Here is a 20,057-nt window from a genome sequence, read left to right on the forward strand (position 1 = left end):
TTGAACTAGATATAATCACATATAGAAAGACTTTAAAAGTGGAGTGTTCCTAGGTCTTGGGCTTGAGACCCATATGTGGAGATTGTTGGGAAAACCATAGTCATAAATTATCAAAGCAGTGGTAAAAAGGAAGTCGCAAATGATTTCAAGTAGATTCTGCAGGGCATGCCAATAAAGTAGGATATTCAAATGGGGGGAGAAGGATAGGATTTGTACCCCAATCAGTTGAAACAGGATCATGCCTGATGTGACAGCTACCAAGGACATGTATTTGGTAAAGGTGCAATTAACCAGTCCTCAGTTCTGTGGCATCTCATTTACCGAAGGGACTGGCTTACTGTGGAAGAAATCAAATGGCTTCTAAGTTACATCCTCAAGCAGGTTCTGCTCATCTAAAGTAATGGACTCCACAAAAGAAGCAAATAAACCTTTTTATTTCCACAACACAGCCCATCTTCCCTTTCCCTCAGGAACGTAAAACAACCTCAGCGATCAAAGCTGAGGACAAAAGCTGCTAAGTGACAGAAGGCAAGGAGTTACTAGAAAAACAGATTACACCCAAGGCTCTCCTCTCGGGGGATCCAAACCCCTGTCCCCAGGCTCCCAGTCAGGGCTTGCCACATGGAGGGAACTAAAGACTTGAAGAGGACAAAGGAATTTCACTGAACAAAAGGGAAAGGAGCCTGAGAATGAAAAGACCTGGAGGGATAGGATGGGTGAGCTTTGCTTTTGGGCTGAGTACTGGAAAAAGGAAGGGGGAGAAAATAATTTATTGGGTGATATAAAGGTACGTGGTTTCAATGGTGTCCACCATTCTAGACCTCTCACTGAGGCTAAATTCTGGCCAGTCTATGGAGGTAGAAATTGGGGATGGAAGGAAAGTGTAGAATCCCTTCTACTTCCCCCGGATAGTAAGACATTATTACCCAGCTCCACCCTTTTGCCCCGCCTGCCTCCCCAAAAAAGCTTCCAAATCCCTTAGCTAAAATTTGCATCAGAAAATGGAATTGGAATGGGGGCTGTCATCAGTCTTGCCCAAATCCTCCAGCCTCAGAAGTGACTTGAAGGTTGAAGAGCAGGGGTGGGGAAAGGGAAGTTTAGTAATGAAATTACCATCTCCCCTCATCCCCTACTCAAACTCAGAACCCTGGGCCCACAGGAGGGATAACCAGGCAGCTATTCTCATCAGGGACCCATGCAGACCTGTTTGGCAGACATAGGTGAGAGGAGGCAAAGCTGGAGGCCAAGAAAGTTCTTTAGGCTCCTAGAGGGAGATGCAGGAGTGGGAAGCAATGCAGTAACAGTGGGAGGAGCCTTTGAGGGCCATCTTCCACCACCACCCGCCCCCACAGTGCTGACCAGAGGGGCCCCTACGGGTGGCAGGCTGATCAAGGGCAGAGCTTGATGCGGGTGCCCTTGGAGAGCACCCGGAAGAAAGGGAAAACACGCTCGCCCAGGAAAGCAGCCGAGAAGGTGTGCACGTGGGCCAGAGTCTCTGCATTGTAGAAGCCCAGGCGCCCGGCCTCATAGTCCAGGTACACACCAAAGCGCCTCGGTTTCTCACTTGGGCTCAGCAGTGTCTGCTCCGTTGAGCTCTGTGCCTGGTAGCGTTTACCATTGGTGCCCACACACCACACTTCCCGCTGGAGCAGGGGCTGCTGGGGCAGGTAGAGCCGGCGACGGCGATGATGATGGCGTGAGGAGCAGCTGGCATCCCCGCTGCCCACAGAGGACCCCCCAGAGCCCACCTTCTCCTTATGATGGGTCGATTCACGGGCAGCACCCACTGCCCAGCCCCGCCGCCCACCCACCTCTACCTCCCAGTAGTGCCGGCCAGAGCGGAAGCCCTGGGCCCCCAGTACACAGCAGTCCGCTGAGAAGTGCTTGGAGTGGTCAGCAACCTCCTGCCGCCGCTCTGCCAGGCGGACCCCTCGGCGGTCAGGGGACAGCATCAGGGCCGGGTGAGCCGTGTCAGGGTCCAGTGTCAGGTCCACTTGGGAGGGGGGGAGGACAAATACGCCAGGGCTGGAACAACTGTTCTCCATCAGAAGCCAACTCCAGGGTTCGGCCTTTCCTGCCACCTTTCACCTCCCTCCCCCCATCCAACCAGCCTCAGCTCCCCACCCCATCCTACAGGCCAGGCTCAGGTTCCTATGGGCTCCACCTCTTTCTCCACTCTTGTTTCCAGGACACCAGACAAGTCTTCCCTCTGGCCCCGGCTATTCTTGCCACCTCCCCACCCCCAACACCTACCTGGGCCACGAGAAAAGCTACTCTTGGCCTGAAGCCCCGCGTGGCCTGCCTTTATCCTGCTCCATCTCAGCACCCACTCTTCCCTCGGGGCCCAACTTCCCTCAGAACCCCATCTCAGGTCTGTGAAGGGAAAGGCAAAGGAAAGTCTCACAGGTGACCTCCCTACCTCGGGCAGCCTGACAGAACATCCGGCTCATTTTCCTCACGATGGCGTCTGTCAGGAAGTCATGGCTATGGGGTTGACACGGGTCAGGGGACCAGACCTCTGGGGGCTGCAGCTGTACCTCTTCACACCTGGAGGAAGGGGACCGGGCAGGGGGTGGGACCACGATATTCCCAGAGGGAAGAATAGAAACTGAGGGGAAGGAGAGGAGGATCCAGGAGGCAGAAACTTGGGTCCTGGGGAAGGAAGGAGAGGAGCAGGATATCCAAGAGAGGCAGGGATGGGGAACCAGATTCCACTGGGTCACAAAGGATAAAGGGTGGGAACACACCTATTGAAAGTCTCCTTGATGTCCTGGGAATAACAGAAACAAAAAGAGGGAGAGGGAAAAAGAGACAAAGAGAGAGTCAGCTGCACAGGGGCGGCTCCTTTCTCCCAATCTGATTCCAGCCAGAGAAAGGAAGGACTGAACTTGAACAGGGAGGCAGAAAAAGCACCCTCAAGGCCCTCAACCAATGTGCATCTATCTCAATCATTCCTATGCCTCAGCATGCCTAACTCATCCTGCTGTGAGCCCAGTAACAGAATTTTCAACCCCAGTAAGAGAATTTTCAAAATTGACTTGGTCATCTTTCAGGATGTCACTGTCAAAAATTCTTTTCTCAATTCTTATTTAAAATCTCCCTTCTACAACTGAATCTTCTTTCTTTTCACTAGGTATAATCATCACACAAACCACATTCTGTCTCCAGCCTCAAAAAACCTTTTGGTCTTCAGGTTAAGTCATTGTGGGTTCCTCCCAATGAGAAGAGAGGCAGCTCTGCACAGCTGTTACAAGCACTGCCTGACAGAGCAAACACGATACTGGGGGGCAGACAGGGAAGGAGGCACTGCTCACCTGGAGCAGCCGCAGGCCCCCCTGCTGGCTCCGTTCTTGGGCCTCGGCCAGCAGGCGGCTCAGCTGGGTAGCCTGCTCTGCAAGGCGGCTGGCTGCTGCTCCTGCGCGCCCCAGCTGGGCTTCGTGCATCTCTCGGAGGCGCTGCTCCAGCCCTGCCTGTTCTTCAGCCAGAAACCGTGTCAGCCGCCCAAACTCTGAGGCCACAGCCGCCAGCTCCGACTTCATCTGGCTCTGGGATGATGCAAAGAGGATGATGGATACCACCTCAACACACAGAAACATAAACCTCCAGTTTTGCAACTGCTGCCCCTCAACCCAAGGCAAAGGAGCCCTATATCCCGAATGGAAAGAGGCTCCTGTTCCCTTTCCCACCTCCCAGCTTTACCACACACCACTCCTACACTCCTGGCACAATGGTCCCAAACTCTGCCTGCAACACTTAACTCCACCTTGGCTACCTAACTCGACTCATTCTTCAGGTCTAAGCTTAAACATTCTCTGAGAGAAGCCTTGCCTCCCCTCCAGATCTAAATTTCATTATTCTGATTTCTGATTTCATTGTACAAATACCACTGTATCTCCTCAAGGCAGACATCTCAATTTGAAATGGTCAGTTTACATTGGAATACCTTTTAACCTTTCCCCCACTGCACCATAAGCTCTGTTTGCCAAAGAGTCCTCGGACCCTGGCACAGCACCATCCACAGATAGGTGCTTGGTAAGAATTTTTTGAAATGAATAAATAAAAAATTCAGGAATCAAGATAGGAAGTTAGGGTCCTGATTTACACCACTTGTGTAACCTTGGGAAAGTAACTCAATCCTTTTATCAGGAGTTGGCAAACTTTTTCTCTAAGGGCCAGATAATATTTTACACTTTAAGGGCCAAGAAGCAAAATCAAGGATATTATGATGTCGGTACTTCTATATACAATGAGAGAAAACTTCTGCCCACTCCCACCCCATTTGCCTGGGCTGAGCAATCCTGGATGATGGGCACCATTTTCACCCAGATATCAGCTAGACACATTCTTGGGACAAAGAGTAACAGGCCAGAGTGGGGAGGGAAGTCCTGGCTGGCCAAGGAGGTGGAGGAAAGTCAGTTTTACTCTCTGTCCCAGTGACACTCAAATCCTGACACTTTCTCAGCACCCCAGGAACCCAGAAGTCTCAACTTGGGTAGCTGGCTGGAGGCAAGATAACTCGCCGACTCCCAGACTCAGATTCTACCACTCAGTCCTGGCAGTTGCCAGCAGCAGAGTCCCTAAAGGATAGGTGGCAATGAATGAGCACGGGCCCTGGGATGTGGCAAGGCCCAGCCACTGGCCAGGGGGGCAGGCATGGAAGGGATAAGGGAAGAAGTCAGACAGGAGGGATGTCCTGGCTTGGTCTCTGAAGCTCAGTGCTAGGCCATTCCAGTGCCTGCTGGCTTTACAAAAACAGGCAGGGGGTGAGAGATGGAAATTAGGAAAAACATATCTAAAAATACTCCTTGTGGAGGGGTAAGCAATAATGAAAAAAGGCTGAGAAACACTAGAAGATATAAGGACTAGACGATACTATGTCTCTGCAATGCTAACATTCAGTAATTCCTCCCCATCCACTAAACACTCTTGGCTCCCTCTCATGCCTAGGGCTGCTCTGCCCACCACCTGCCAACCATCCTGGCACCCGGGGCTTCTCTGATGGCTGCTATGTGGATTCTTCCTTGCCCCTTTCTGCCCTCTGTGCTATCTCATGTGGTGGGCACAGCAGTGTGGGGCACCGGCTCTGGGCTCTGCAGCCTTGGGCAGGCACCGAACCTCTCCAAGTCAGGCCTGTTTTCACTCCCTTTTGGAACCTAGGAACAAACACCTCCTGACCCACTAAGGCCCCTTTCTCTTCAGAACGCTAGGAAGGTGTCGACCTCTCTCCCAGGCCTTGGCTGCCCCTCTTCCAGGGATCTAGTCACCATTTGTGAGAGTGGGGAACCCATCTTCCCTGCCCTGACCACAGAGCCAGTCAGCCCCTGCCAAGGACATTCACCCACCTTCAGCTCTGTCACCCGCCTCTCCTCCTTGGCCTTCATCTTCTGCACAGCCTCCAGGTGCTTCCTCAGTGGTTCCACATGTCCCTGCAGTTTGGCCTGAGGGAATGAAAAAAGGAAGGTTAGAGGCCTGGGCTAAGAGAAGGACCTGTCCTCAGAGCCCACCTCCCCCATCCTCCCTGCAGTGGTTTGGGGCTCAAAGCCTGATCCCCATCACAGGTATCAAATGAGCATCATACTCTCTTCTTCCCCTTTCTTCTCTTCAGATGATGACAAAGGCCTCCAACCCTCCACCTGCACTCATGTACAGAAGCCCTGGGCGTGTTCTCTAAACATAGGATCCTGATGACTACAGAGCCCCACACTCAGAGTTGGGGTGGACCTCACTTGAGCCCCTCACCTCACAAAGTCCTTCCATATGAATATTCCTGCCTATGGTCCCTTCGCCCTCATGAGCATTCTTCCTCATAACTTCCATCTCTACTCTTTTGATGATTTTGTGCCTGTGCTAAAAATCCTTCAGTAGTTCTCCACCACTTGCAAAATATGAGGCTCTCATTGCCACTACATTTCTAGCCTCCTCTCCTACACCTACCCCTTCTATCTAGAATTTTAGTTTTAGCCACATAAAACTACTTGTCTTTTCCTGAGTATAATTTCATACCTTTATCCACGCTGTTCCTTCAGTCTGAGATAGCCCTTTTCCACTTGGCCCAAGGCATTCTTCCTTTAAAACCCAGCTACTTGACCATGGCCCTGATCCTTACCATCCCCAACTTCCTCTGTAATCCAAAGAAACATGAATACAACCTTTACAATACTTCCCAGGCACTGTAATCATTTACAAGTGTGCCTCCTCCAAGACACAGGGGCTCCTGGGGGCAGGAGCCCCACTTTACTTATTTCAATTTCTATGCTTCTCTCCGTCCATCTGCCTTCTCTCTCATTCAACTACTTGCTAAATGAAAAACAAAAACCCTCTCCTCCTAAGGTTTTAAGCTTCACAGCAAATATGCACTTGAGCCGTGTGTTCCAATCATCTGTAGCAGGATCTTTTTCTTTGAAGGGCGGTTAGAGAGACCAGTAAGGGTGAGATAAGCCCGACCTACCTGCTCTTTCCCTTTTTATCTCCTCTACTACTTCTGCCCTCTCCTTCCTTTTCCTTGAGTGGTAATACAAGGCAGAAGAGCTCAAGCCTACACTCCAACCTGAACCTAAACGCAGACCTGAGGCAAGCCATGCTACCAGTTCCCTCATCTTAAGATGGGAATTGGGAATAACAGAATCCACGTCATGGACAGTATGCTTAGCACAGTGTCTGCCATACAGCAAAAGATCAGTAAATGTCATCTAATATTCCCTGTCTAGGCCTAGGCTGCCAATGACAGCCTGATAATGACCCTTGAACTAAAGAGGTTATTGACCCAGAGTACAAAAGGCAGTTGTTGCACAGGATAAGTGGTTGTAGAAAAAAATTACAGTAATAATAAGATTACAATCAATCCATAATGTGAAAATAGTATAAACTACCCCAAATTTTGCCTTTTGATATTACTTTCTACTTTTCTCCAGTAGTGTCAATAATTTCAACTCTATTAAGTCAGAATTCATGATGCTTAAATTTCCCACTTAATATTTTTCCTAAATTGTTGACAAAAAGTTCATAAGCACATATCCAAACAGAGTACTATTTAAGAGAAATTTTCAAAGACCTTCAACTTTTTAGGAGCTTCATTTATAGATCATTTGTGTGTTATTACCTATTCAATACGGAAATACTTCTACAAAGTAACACTGTGCCAAGCTATTGCTAGTTAGTGTACGTATCTGAAAAGAATAAACTACCTACCTGTAAAATAGCCTATAAGTTGGAAAGGGCATCACTTGAATTAGTTCTACATAATAAAACTTACATATTTACATTTGCTGATCTGTTAATATCAGATTATTTGTGTCCATATGGCCTCCCCAAATAGCAGAGCTCTACTGGGGTGGCATTCAATAGATGTGGCTAACATAAATTAAAATCCAATTTCAGAAGCTCTTCGGAAGAGTCCTGCAGAAGGAAGGTAGAGAAGAAGGAGTAGAATGCCCATGGATAGTCCACCCCAGGATCCAGTTAACAAAGTGAACATACATTGATGTTAACTAGGAACCGAGTTAACCGAGGGAATATTAAAGGGAAGGACTAAAGGAGCTCACAACCTCTCCTAATAACGCAGGGCCTAAAAGGCAGGCGATGTTACCAACGCAGTGATTCCCATGCTAGGCAGGGCTTTCTAAAGACATTCTCCTCGTCACTGATTCAGAATCCCTAGGGTACTTTTGAAATCTCCTAGTTATTGGGATAATCAGCCAGGTTTGACAGTTAGTGTGTGGAAGAAATAGTTACTTGTTATAAGGGGATGTAGGTCTGTCTTAGCTGTATCACTCACAGATCCAGACACGTTACTCTACAATTGTCATAAGACAAAAAAAGCTCTGCGCAGACCACACAGAAGCAGCTACCCTCTCCCCCTCCTGGTCCCACTGCTTCAAATCCATCTGGGCCTTCACTCAGTTTTGTCCTGGATGGCTATTTGTGCTGGGTGTCTCACAGAAAAATCTCCTTTATGTCCAAAAAGAGTCAGGATCAGAAGTAGGGGGCAAGATATTAACCAAACTAAAATCAGACTCCAAGAAGAAAAGTCACATGTCAGAAAAGTCAAACTAACAACAGACATTCAAATGGTGGTGACATTGTTAACAATACAGGCCAGGGGAGAAGGGGTCATAACCAAGTCCATCACTTACAAGTAGCTGTGTGGTCCTTTGTATATTACTTATATCTGTTTCCCAATCTGTAAAATGGAAACAGATAGCATATCAAACTCACAGGGTTGTTTTGAGTTTTAAATGAGATAGTCCATGAAAAGTGCTTAGTAAGTGTTTGGTAATAATACTGGAGAAATTAAAGTTCAAAGGCATTCAGAGACTTGCCAGAGTGAATTCAGAGCCAGGTGTTCTGACTTATAAGCCTCTCCCTTTTTTCTGAATTCCCAGGGAAGAAGTTCCGGTCAGTACATCAGACTGATGCAGATCCAACAAAAATCCTCTGCGAGAACCACGCCATATCATGGGGTGGGTGGGATACCCATTAGAAGGCCTGTGTAGAGCATTTGTGTCTGACACTAGTGGTCATTTCTATGCTCCTGCTCCTCAGAGCCCTTTCTTGTTCTTTGAGGCCCCAAGTTCTTCCCATCTCCAGAGGTCTCAGTCGAAGACTTAAGACTAACCCAGAAGAAAATGAGACTGGTGGTAAAGCCCTACGGCCTGTCATCTGCACTCCTACACTTAGGGACAGTAGAAGTGTGAAACAGCAGTGGCTTTTCCCCAGGAGATGAAGCCCAGTGATATGGCATCACCAGCTTTGCCCAATTTACTTTGAGGAAGCCAGTCTTCCCTGGTCGTCTTCACTGTATGCTTTGTCTGTGTACAGGATCCTTCTCACTCTAACCCACCTTGGTGCCAGTAAGTCCTTGGATAAGAAGAATCAGTTCATCAGTACAAGAGATTCTTTGGGAGGATGACATGTTTCCTTTCCTAGCTTCTCTTACTTCCTCTCCACCCCCACTAAACTCCCTTCTTCTACTTCTCTCACCTTGTACTCCTGCACCACCTCCTCCAATGGCACCACGCTGTGCTGTTTGTGGCTCCTGGATTCTCGGCACACCACACAGATGGCCTCTTCATCCACCTCGCAGAAGAGCTTCAGGGCTTCCTGGTGTTTGGGACAAATGCCCTGCTCGGTCCCACGGCTCCCTCGACCAGGAGTTGGGTGCATCTGTCGAATCACCTGGACCATGTTGGCCAGCTGCAGGTTGGGACGGAAGCTCCGCCTAGGAAAGCTCTTTCGGCACTGGGGGCAGGTGAAGCACCTCCGAGGGGCTGGAGGCGGGGGCAGTGGGGTGACGGGCTCTAGCTCTTCTTCCTCGTCCTCCTCCAGCACTTCCTCCTCGTCCTCCTCATCCTCCCCCCTGAGGTCCTCCTCCATGTCCCCCAAGTAGTAGTCCAGGTCTTCCTCCTCGTCCTCCTCCTCCCACACGTAGTCCACGTTATCCCAGTTGGACCCGCCCACGCCACTGGTCCAGAACACACCCTCCTCTTCCTCCTCGACCTCCTCCTCCATGTCACCCTCATACTCTTCATCCCGCATGGGGGTGTCCCACCCCCCACCGGCCCCCACAGCCTCCACTTCCTCCTCCTCCCCGTCCTCCTCCTCCTCCTCCCGGTCTAATTCGTCCCTGTCCTCTTCATCCTCCCCTCCCCACAACTGGGTTACACACACGCGGCAGAAGTTGTGCCCGCAGCCGATGGACACGGGGTCCGTGAAGTAATCGAGGCAGATGGCGCACACCGCCTCCTCCTGAAGGGTCTGCACGGGGTTGGGTGCCATGGCAACGGCAGCCATTTTAGTGTCCAGTCAGCCAGTGTAGACGGGCGGCGGGGGTCGGGGGTCTTCCCCCTCAGACGCCCTGACGACCCGGCCCCACTCCCAGCCCTGCCTCTTCACACTTTGCCTCAAGCGCAGCCAGAGAAATGTCCTCCCAACAACCCACCCCTCCACACACAGTACCCTACTCCCAGACGACAACCGTGTCCCTGCGAGAGGAAGGGAAGAGCAGAGCGCCACTGCCAAGTCCCTCAAGTAGCCCTGAGTGCAAATCTGCCCTAACGCTCCCTTGGCCTCCTTATAAACCCCCGCCCCTCCTCACTTCCTGGCCCCTCCCCCTCACTTCCGGCCTCCCTGCCAACACTTCCGGCGCCTGGGAGCCACCGCAGCTCGCGAGTTGCCTCCGCGGTTGCGCTACGCCCCCTTCTCCCTCTCTGCCCCCGCCGGGACCCTGGGCGACAGGAAACGGCGAGGAGACGCTCTAGCAGGCACCCAGGAACAGGACAGGAGGGCTAGAACGATGGAGGCCCACGTCTCGGTGATGCAAGGGAGCGGGGAACGCAGGCGAAACAGAAGGACCGGCCTCCCCCATCTCCTGCCACTGGGGGCAAACTTCGGAAGGCGGTGGAAGCGCTTGGTGGCCCTCCGCTCTCGGTGCTATGACCGCATCGGCGCGGCGCCATCCTACTGACCGGACACGGAGTCGCAACACCGACTCCCCGCAGCCCATGCCGGAAGCGGAGGGGTGGGCCCTGTGAGCGCCCTGAAGTACTTCCGGCCCTTCTAGGCGGAGGACTTTGTTGTTTGAGGACTCAGTCGTCCCTCGGGGACGGCGCAGGGGCGGGGCCCGAGACTCTTCTCCCCCCTCCTCCCCCCCGCCTCGCAGCTGTAGTCGGCGTTTCCACACCCATTTTAGAAACTGCGGTCCGGTCGCTGTCGCGTCCCAACTGCCCGTCAGTAAAGGACTGGTGACAGATCGTTACCGGCACGTTCACACGTGGAGCACTCGAGCTGTAAAATGGGAATCCTCTTAAAGATGTATTCTTAAGTGAAAAAAGCAAGGTGCTGAACGATGTGTAGAGTACACTACCATCTATGAAAAAGAGGGGAAAATGTTAAATGTATTTGATATCGTAATAGTCCTGTGTGTGCTCATGTAAAATAAGGGTAATAGTGCTTGTCCAGAGGGTTTTGTGAGATTAGAGTTAATGTCATGCAAAGCGACTAGAATGTTGCTTAGCACATAGTGTAATATAAGGTTTAGCGACCCTTTATCATCGTTGTCGTCTGTCTGGAAGAATCCTAGCAGCAGAGTTTCTCTGGGAAGGCTGAGGGTCCGGGGTAGGAAGGACACTTTTTCGTATATGTCGTTCTGTATCTTTTGAATTTTGAACCAAGTCAATGTATTAAAAAAGAAAACTTTTTTTCTAAATGTCATGGATTCATACAGCACTTTCTGAGCTGTGCACCACGCGTGCTCTGCACCCAAAATACCTCCAGGTCTGTCTGCATGGGGTCCCAGCCTAAGGGCAGGGACTCAAGTTGGGTTTGTGGGTTTGATTTTACTTGAGAGACTCTTATCCGGGATGTAGAACGGTATTGGGAAAGATGCCGCTGTGCTACCAAGAGCATCTCTGCGACATAGATTATTTGTGCGATAGAAATACTTGAGGCTGTTAACAAAATGACTGTTTAATTTTTTAAAAAACCGTGGGGGAAGTTACAGGACCATAACTCATGTGCGGAGCGCCCAGTGAGTGCCGGACGCCGCGCGATGCCAGGACCGGCAGGCGAACTGACCTCGCTCCGGAGGGAGCCTGCGCGTGGACGCGCGCCCCTAAGGGGCTGGTCTGCACGCGCCAAGCACGAGTCCTCGTGGGCGAACGGCTGTCCTAGGCCGTGCCGGGAGCTGTGGCTCTGCTGTGCGGGAGAGTGCGGCTGCAAGGCGTGACCGCGGCTCAGCCGGCCCGCGCAGCCCTGCGGTTCCCGGCCTGTGTAGAGTCCGGTGCGTGTCAGGCGGCCCTCTGCCGTGCTGGTTTCTGTAGTGTAGTGGTTATTACGTTCGCTTCACACGCGAAAGGTCCCCGGTTCGAAACCGAGCGGAAACAACTTTTGCTCTCGCTTCGATTTCCGTTGTCATCTGCTCACCTCGCCTCTCGGGGAGACGGGCTATCACCTGAAGGGAAGGACAGGTGTGTGTCCCTCTGTATCTCTGTTTCAGGGAGACGGGCAGTGGAGCAGGATCGCGGGAGAGCCGCACTCGCAGCATAGCACTGTAGATGCTTCAGTGTGAGTTCAGGGCCCGCGCCTCAGCTAACCCCTTGCTTTGCCCTCGGAAGCCCGCACGGTCACCTCTCCTAGTCGAGGGGCATAGTCTTCGGATCCCCCGGCTCTAGTCTCTAGGACAGACCCAGGCGTACAGTAGACGCTCCATAATACACGTGCAGTTGCTTCCCTGCACGTGGATCTTGGTCTCCTGGGACACAACACAGATGAGCGGGGAGGTGGTCAGGCTAGTTCAGCCTGTAGAGCTTGAGATCCTTAATCTCAAGATCTGGCAGTTCGAGCCCCACGTTGGATGTGACCCTTTTTGGAAATGAAGATGGCGAAGACAACAAGGTCCTCTCGAGACCGAGAGCTAGTGGACCTCCGCATCCCCAGCGGTGGGCGCCCGTAGCTGAGCGGAAGACCTCGAATTGGAATGCGTTCGGCCCTAAGGCCCTCCCTGGCCGGAGGGGAGTGAGTGAGGGGCAGGCGCCGGCGGAGAAATTCCTGGGAGGCGGCTCCTCAGGCCGCCTTTGCGCTTGCTGAAATCCGCCTACCCACGTTCAACACGTATTAGGCGCCTTCTGTTTACCAAACGACAAGGTGTCCGGGGCGACACCTGGGCCGCCCGATTCGCTACCGCCTTACTCTGTGATTTAGAGGTTAGATTCCGCGCTCTCACCGCCGCCGCCCGGTTTCGATTTCCGGTCAAGAAAGAGGTGCCCTGGTAATCTGAGATCCTCGTCTTCAGTATACTCTATTTCTCAGTTTTAAGAGTCGATCTTTTTGTAAAATGTTGCCCCACGCAATCCGGCCTCCACTTTTCCCCCCACACATAAAGGAATGTAAAAATGTCCTTTATTTTGGAACACGCTAACATGAACATCCTCAGTTTACCCGTCTTGTCAAGAAATTCTTCCTGAACTTCAACTGAAATTCATTCCTTCCTGTTAACTGTTTCCTTAGTCCCGCAAATTCAGCCCGTTTTCTGTTTCTCGTCTGTAGAAGTCTCCTCCACATACACAGCAGACCACAAGAGAAGTCTGTTGATCATATAAAGCTGGTTTATTTCCCTTGCTAAGCGAACGATACAAAGCCGATACAAAGCCTCAGTCTCGGAAGTGTATCGAAGCGGGGAGTTAGGGAGGGTTTACATGACACTGTGTGAAGGCAGTCTGGACCGGAATTGGTCAGAAAATGTCAAACAGGCAGAGTTGCTAGTAGTCCAGCCCCGCTCTGCTCAGGCCACCCTGGGGAGTTACTGTTACCGCAGTCTTATCTGGGAACTTATGAGTCTAAACAAGCTGGTGTTCCAAGAGTTTCAACTTTGACACTTAGTGTTGCACAAATACTTGCGGATTTGTTTGCAAATTGTGGTTTCAAGGTTATTTTTTACACCTTGACTGGGCCTGGAAAACATTCCTAAAAGATTCTGGCTTTTCATTAAGGGGAAGCCGCAATGGACCAGCTTCTCTTCCCCGTCTGCCAACAAACAAAGGAAGGCTGCCTGAGCTTTCCACTACAATTCCTGCTTTTCTCTCTTCTCCACCCCTCCACTGTCCCTCCGGCCAGGCCGGGTTTGGAATCCCTCTCCGGGTGAGTGACCCACGCTGCTCTTGGCACAAAGAAGTCAAGCGTTCTTTAGCTGAGACGTTCAGCAAACACATGAGATCTTTGGTCTTTTGCCCCCTGGGTGATGGAGACCGGAGAGACAGAGAGACTGGCTCAGAGTTACCTTTTTAGAGGGATCCCTTCAGGAATAACAAGCAGGAGGTGTGAGAAGAGCGAGGCTGTGTCAGGGAGAGGAGCTGGAAGGACACAGCTGTGGTCCCTGATGGGAGGCGGCTGGTGAGGCAGCAGCTGGATGGAGAAGGGGGTGAAGGAGCTGGAAGGACACAGCTGTGGTCCCTGATGGGAGGTGGCTGGTGAGGCAGCAGCTGGATGGAGAAGGGGGTGAAGGAGCTGGACGCATGGTTTGTCCCCAGGCAAGAGAGGGGGAGTTGCGAGTTTGTGCTTTAGATGGTTTAATAACAGAGACTGAGGACTGAGGGTGAGGGGTTGAGAGAGGAGCAAGAAGTAATGAGTTCTGTCTTGAACAGGTTGGGAGGCGTCTGAAAGGACATAGCCAAGACATGTGAATCTGAAGCTTGGGGAGAGCTGTCCTTGCTGGAGCCACACATGCGGGGGGGAGAGGGTGGGCCAAGCTGGAAACCCAGATCTGACCCCGGGGAGATGGACTCCGGTAGATGGAGGACGAATCGGAATAGAAGGAGAGCCGGCGGCGAAGCTTCCACCGAGGCCAGATGAGTCGAGATGTGCAGAAAGAGGGGACAGACAAATCGGTACTCAAATTATGGTCTAGTAAGGGAAAGTGGTAAGCGTCCGTGGATCTGGCCACCGGCAGGCTCCTGGTGACCTTGAACCAGACTGGACAAGAGGGCCTCCCTCCTGGCGCTGGGGTAGAGAGGGCTTTCGGGTCACAGACACGCCGAGGACCCCTCCGAAATAGGACGCAGCCTTTGTGCCAATTCCTGGCTCCCCGGGGCTTCGGGAATCAGTGTCGGTGACGGGAAAACATTTTGCAATATTAAACCATCCATCTTACTCTTAGATTTGCGTATATGTAGATCTACGTATAACATTCGTTAAGCCTCATCCCAATACTGGATGTTAAATGCTAGGATTGATGAGTTTTATTTTTATAAACTACTTAAAAGATTTCATTAAGTTTTCAAAATTTAATAAAATTTTTATCTTTAAATAACATTGACTTAAAATTTGATATTAATTTCAATTTCCCTTTTATTTTTAATAAATAATTTTCCATAATTTAGAAGTATATAATTATTTCGAAAGCATATGTAAAATTAATTTCATTTTTGGCTTATTTATATTTATTTTAGTTTACATTTTGACGAAAATATGTTTAAATCTCGTATACTTTGGATAAAATTTGCATTTCTATAATCTTTTAAATCTTTACTGTCAATAGAGCACAAATCATGTGAAAATTTAAACCCTCCGGCCGTCTTCCTAGAAGAAAGAGAAATAGAGAGGGTTATCCAGTCGAAACCCTCAGAAGCCACTTTTACCTTCGCTCCTGCGAGGCCTGTTGCTTTCATTCACTGCATTTTTTTTTTTAATTGCTGGACGTGAATGATTTCATGACCCACTAACGGGTGGCGCTTCCTAGTTGGACAAACACTGCGGGACCGGTATTCCAGGACGAAATACTTCCAAGGGCTCTGACCTGGCGGGTGGAACGGGGAGACCTGGGCGGTGACCACGAACACAAGTCCTGTAAAGCTCCTGGAACGAAACAAGGAACCGTGGGTTTCTGTAGTGTAGTGGTTATCACGTTCACCTAACACGCGTAAAAGGCCCCGGTTCGAAACTAGGCGGAAACAACTCAGTCTCCGTTGCTTTTTCTTCACTCAAAGAATTTCTTCTAATTAGTGAATTTGTCTCATTCAGTCATTTGTCGTTGGAATGTACGTGCCTCTACATACACTATTATAGTTTTATCCGTACTCCTGCATGTCCCAATCCATTACCAGTTCACTGCAATCAGTATATTCCAGGCTTCTAGGTCTATGGCGCCAAGAAGGTGGTCTTTGTCATCAGAGCCTGCCTTCAAAGAACTTGCAATCCTGATCGATTAAAAGATAACAAAAGGCGGAAATGCCACGCGACGACAAATGACATATTGAAAAGTGCAAGAAGGAATGAGTTGAAATTCAATTAAGCACAGCCCGGAAAGTGGCGCTGGTTCTGCCCGCGCACTGCTGGTGACTGGCTGGGCAGAAAGCCGGCCGCTCCCGCACGGTGCCGAGGACGACATCCTCACTGCGGACGCCACCGCGAGCGAGCCTGAGTTTTTCTACCCTGACTGGGTCCACTCCCATCCCGCACCTCCCCCATCCACCGGTCCTCAGTGGGGCCCCCTCCGCTCTTCCGGTGGCGCCTTACGCTCTGGCTTCCCGCGTGCCCCCCAGTGCAGACCCCCCTGGAGTCTACGCTGTAGCCCTCCCAGCGTCTGGTATGTCCTCAGCGGCGGTGCAGAGAAGTAAAAAGGACCGTCAGTCTCTCCAAAAGTGTCTAGGTGCCCCGCCCTCTTCACCTATCCTCATTGGCCTCCGGGCAGAGAGACGCGACAGGTGTGTTGGGAAACAGGCTCCAGAGGTCAAGGGGAAAAGGCAGCGAAAGCTCCAGAGCAGCCCAGCAGCGCTCCCCTCCCCTAATCCAGAGCTCCTGGGGGAGAGAGGTCAGTGGAGATGCGCACTGTGTAGACCCGTGCAGCGCAGTCTGCTTCCACGCCTAGAAAAGGGAGTGCACACTTGCACACACCTGACGGCGCCGCCTTACACACCTGACAAGAAACTTCTTTCCTAGCACTTCTGCCAGACTTGAAAATCAAATAAATAAAACATCAAAGTGGTAAATCAAATTCTCTTTAAAGTTTCATACATCTTAAATGCAGGCAAAGCATAATCAAAACTAGCCCAGTGATGGCAAAACTTGTTAGACCATCTGCATCTGCATAATATACACAAAGTATATCAATATCGTGGCTGTTTCTTTATCATTGCTCTTTCTTACTCATTTGTATACCTTCCCAGCATTTACAGATGTACTCACCCAGCAGGAAGGCCAGGGCCCAGCCCTGGAACTTAGAGCCCCAGAGCAGTGAAGCATTTGGGAGAATTCTCCCAGACTTCCCCTGCTGACCCAATTTCTTTTCTTCCCTCATGTTTTACTGACTGATTTAAGCTGAGCCAGTACGTGCCCTCCACCCCAGGCTCTGGACTGCCAGAGTGTCTCTGCACCACCTCCAAGCTGACCTCCTTGGTGGCCCCAGGGCTTTGGGAGGCCAGGACCGTCACTTAGTCCTGTCGCTCTTCTCTGGGTTGATTTTAGCCTGTGCCTCAGCTGTCAGGAGAGTTCTCACCCATCTTGTGGAGACAGTACACAAATCCAAAGCAACACAATTAACAGCAAAGATCTGGCTGTGCTGGGCAACAAGCCCTGCAGGAAGCGGTCTCCTGTGAGTCGTACTTCTTTTGGGCTACATTTAATGTTAACTTGTCATCATGGCTGTACAGCTTTCCTAGACTCATCTTGTTTCAGTTAACGCTGTTATTCTCTTTCTGATGCTTGAACTGTAGCTGTGTCGGTGGGAGCCCCTTTACACTTGCTGCCCGTCTGTCCTCTCAGCTTTGCCCTGACTATATGAAAGCATCCTTGTTTCCTGGCAGCAACTCACACTTCGAGCCTATCTGTAATTTTTCCTGCCCTAGGGTGCAGAGGAATGTTCAGGGAGCTAGAAGTTTTTTCAGCGAAGACTAAAAGAAAAGAGCCAAATCTGGGTGCCAGGGCAGTGCATGGGGCTGAGGATCCCTGGCTCCCCCACTTCCAAATTAACTTAGGGAAGTAGTTTAAGGGATGTGAGTTCACATTGATGGTTCTATTTAGTTGTAGCTTTGCTAGATCTTTGCATTTTTTTCTTTTTTTTTGTGAGGAGATCAGCCCTGTGCTAACATCTGCCCATCTTCCTCATTTTTTGCTGAGGAAGACTGGCCCTGGGCTAACATCCATGCCCATCTTCCTCTACTTTATATGGGACGCCGCCACAGCATGGCCTGACAAGCAGTGCATCTGTGCGCTTCCGGGATCCCAACTGGCAAACCCCCAGCCACCGCAGTGGAGCTCTCGCACTTAACCACTTGCGCCACCCGGCTGGCCCCCTGCATTTTTTTCAACTAAACCTCAACATTATTACTCTACAAAATTATCTTCCTAGATGTTTACCTCTCACTCAAAGTAATTGTATTCCCTTTTGCTTTATTTTTAAAACTTTTTTATTTGGAAATTTAAGGTAGAGAGAATGGTATTATGAAACCCTAGTACCCATCACCCAGCTTCCACAATTCTCTCTCTTCCACTATTCCTGTTTAATCTCTACCTTCACCACTTCCCACCCCACTTGCTCTTTTCTTTACAATCCTCATAGATCTCATGGATCTTTCTTCTATAATTACTTTATTGGCCATCTCCCCTTCAGTCTGTCTGGTCTCTGTCAACCTTTAGGGTTTAGGAAACAATATTAATAGCTACAAATCCCATGAATTGGGCCCTTAGTATGGACTCGGCATTGTTCTAGGTGCTGGGCGTACGTTGGCTAATTGCATCCTTGCAACAAACCTATGGTGTACCCCTATTAAAAGGAAACTTCATTTATTCAGTCGTTTTTCATTGCAGTGAAAAAGACAGGCCAGGTCTCTGCCCTCCTGAAGTTTAGCTTCTGATAGGCAATTAAGATAACAAACAAGTAAACAGAGAAATAATCTCAGACGGTGATAAGGACTGTGAAAAAATTAATGCAGGTGTTCTAGTAGAGTGGCAGGCAAACAGAGGACAGCATTAGAAAGATGGGCCAGGAAACATGCATTAGAAGAGGTGACAATGAGCTGAGGCAAGAAGATAAGAAAGAGCCAGCCTTCCAAAGGTCTTGGGGAAGAGACTTTCAGGCAAGGGAACAGAGGGTTCAAAGACCCTGAAATAGGAGCTTGCTTGGTGGGTTCAAGGATGAAGGGAAGACCAGGGGCTGGAGGGTAAGCAGCTACAGCTGGACCTCCTTGGCTCTGCATTCTAATGACTCCATCCACACCATTTGCTGTTTCTGTTTGCCAGTGGATAGAAAAATGAGTGGAGGACACTGGATCTGCAGTCTTAGAGGACCCCTAGGCTAATGAGGAACACAGTAGGACCTGAACGCAGAGTTTTTAAGGACAGATGAGTGAGCACATAGGTTCATTCAGGAGACTGCAATTAAATAATACACCAGGGGGTTCTGAGTGCTGTGGATTGGAGGTTAAAGCAGGGAGTCTGCAGCAGCAACCAAGGTTCAGATACTAGCTCTGCGCTCCAGATGTGTGACCTAATTAGTGACGCCCCCTCCGCACTCCTCATTCAAGGTTCAGAGGGATAAGTCTGTAACTGTCATTTGAAATGTCGAAGAGAATATCACCAGCCACTTAGATGTTCAGTATGACACCTTTTGGTAACTTTAATTCATGAAGTGAAAGGGATTGTTCCTGTTGTTTCAAAAATGGCTAGCTTCATAAGAAAAACAACTGTTTTTGTAAGTTGAATTTAACCTTGAGAAAACTGGGTTTTAACAGTTACAACTATAATAAGTTGAATATTACTCACAAAACAAGTATGTAGTCTTTTCCATATTCAAAAGCTTTCCACTTGCCCTTAGACACTAAACATCTCAAATGACAGCAGAGAGGGTTTCCCAAAATATCCCGTGATTTTAATCCAGTTGGTCCTGACATGGAATGGAGGAGCAGGTCGCAGTTGGTCCTGACATGGAATGGAGGAGCAGGTCGTGCCCTGTCATCTTTTGGCCACTCTTCCTCTTGCAGGCAGTCCTCCAGAATTAGGTTGTTCTGGTTGACATTTTATCTTCCTACGTATCCAAGATTCACATTCCCCAGGACACAAGCATGTGACTGAGACTTCCCTTTTATTTGGGGAACTTGCACCCTTGAACCAATGTGATATGATATAAACCGGGTGAGCATGTGATGATGGTTGAGCCGTCTTTCCTGATGCTCCACACACCTGGGAGAATGACTTTGTCAAGTCTAGTAAAGGGAAACCACTGACTGTTAAAGTAATAAATGATACTGTAGTATTTTTAGACTAATCAGAAAATAGCCATAAATATATTAAACCTGGAGATAATTTTCTGTTTCAAATAAGCTATTTAAATGAAAATATTCAAGTGGATGGTTGATTAATAATTTATATATAAATTATATATAATCATTATTGTAGACCACAAACTACCTGTATGGTTTATATATGCCCCATATGACACCAAGACCAAATAGAAAATCACTTACAAATTTAATTTCTTATCTCCAGTTGGATTCCTCCTGTCCGAGGGAGAAAATTGGCAGAGTAACTGAGTAGGCCTTTCCAGTGAGGCCATGGCTTTGCAAGTGAAGAAA

General features: G+C 49.6%; 1 protein-coding gene and 1 non-coding gene across 3 annotated transcripts; one reads left to right on the forward strand and one right to left on the reverse strand.

Annotated features, from left to right (window-relative positions):
- Nucleotides 1-415: 415 nt before the first annotated feature.
- TRIM41 (tripartite motif containing 41) lies at nucleotides 416-10,068 on the reverse strand. Of its 2 annotated transcripts, none has more exons than XM_014779599.2 (6): nucleotides 8,980-10,068; nucleotides 5,343-5,438; nucleotides 3,315-3,578; nucleotides 2,748-2,770; nucleotides 2,420-2,547; nucleotides 416-1,993 (listed from the first exon to the last, which is right to left on the reverse strand). In XM_014779599.2, exons 1-6 carry the CDS (start codon nucleotides 9,787-9,789, stop codon nucleotides 1,389-1,391), a joined length of 1,926 nt encoding a protein of 641 aa, XP_014635085.1. In that variant the 5' UTR covers nucleotides 9,790-10,068; the 3' UTR covers nucleotides 416-1,388. The 2 variants fall into 2 exon arrangements, with proteins under 2 accessions (XP_014635085.1, XP_004443639.1); XM_004443582.3 differs by having other exon boundaries at nucleotides 3,315-3,545; nucleotides 8,980-10,067.
- A 1,738-nt stretch (nucleotides 10,069-11,806) lies between these two features.
- TRNAV-CAC (transfer RNA valine (anticodon CAC)) lies at nucleotides 11,807-11,879 on the forward strand. The gene has a single exon. It is a non-coding gene; the product is annotated as a tRNA-Val (tRNA).
- Nucleotides 11,880-20,057: the final 8,178 nt, after the last annotated feature.

Source organism: Ceratotherium simum, unplaced genomic scaffold (genome assembly GCF_057802395.1).
Source record: "Ceratotherium simum simum isolate JZ-2026a unplaced genomic scaffold, ASM5780239v1 HiC_scaffold_43, whole genome shotgun sequence".
In the NCBI taxonomy this organism is placed as follows: domain Eukaryota; kingdom Metazoa; phylum Chordata; class Mammalia; order Perissodactyla; family Rhinocerotidae; genus Ceratotherium; species Ceratotherium simum.

Excerpts from the sequence above, each read along its gene's own strand:
- TRIM41 (XM_014779599.2), bottom strand. The coding sequence starts at position 9,789 with ATGGCTGCCGTTGCCATGGCACCCAACCCCGTGCAGACCCTTCAGGAG. Across the intron at positions 3,579-5,342 it reads GGCGGGTGACAGAGCTGAAG|GTGGTATCCATCATCCTCTT; the intron begins GTGGGTGAATGT and ends CTGTGTGTTGAG. Across the intron at positions 2,771-3,314 it reads GGGGCCTGCGGCTGCTCCAG|GACATCAAGGAGACTTTCAA; the intron begins GTGAGCAGTGCC and ends TGTTATTCCCAG.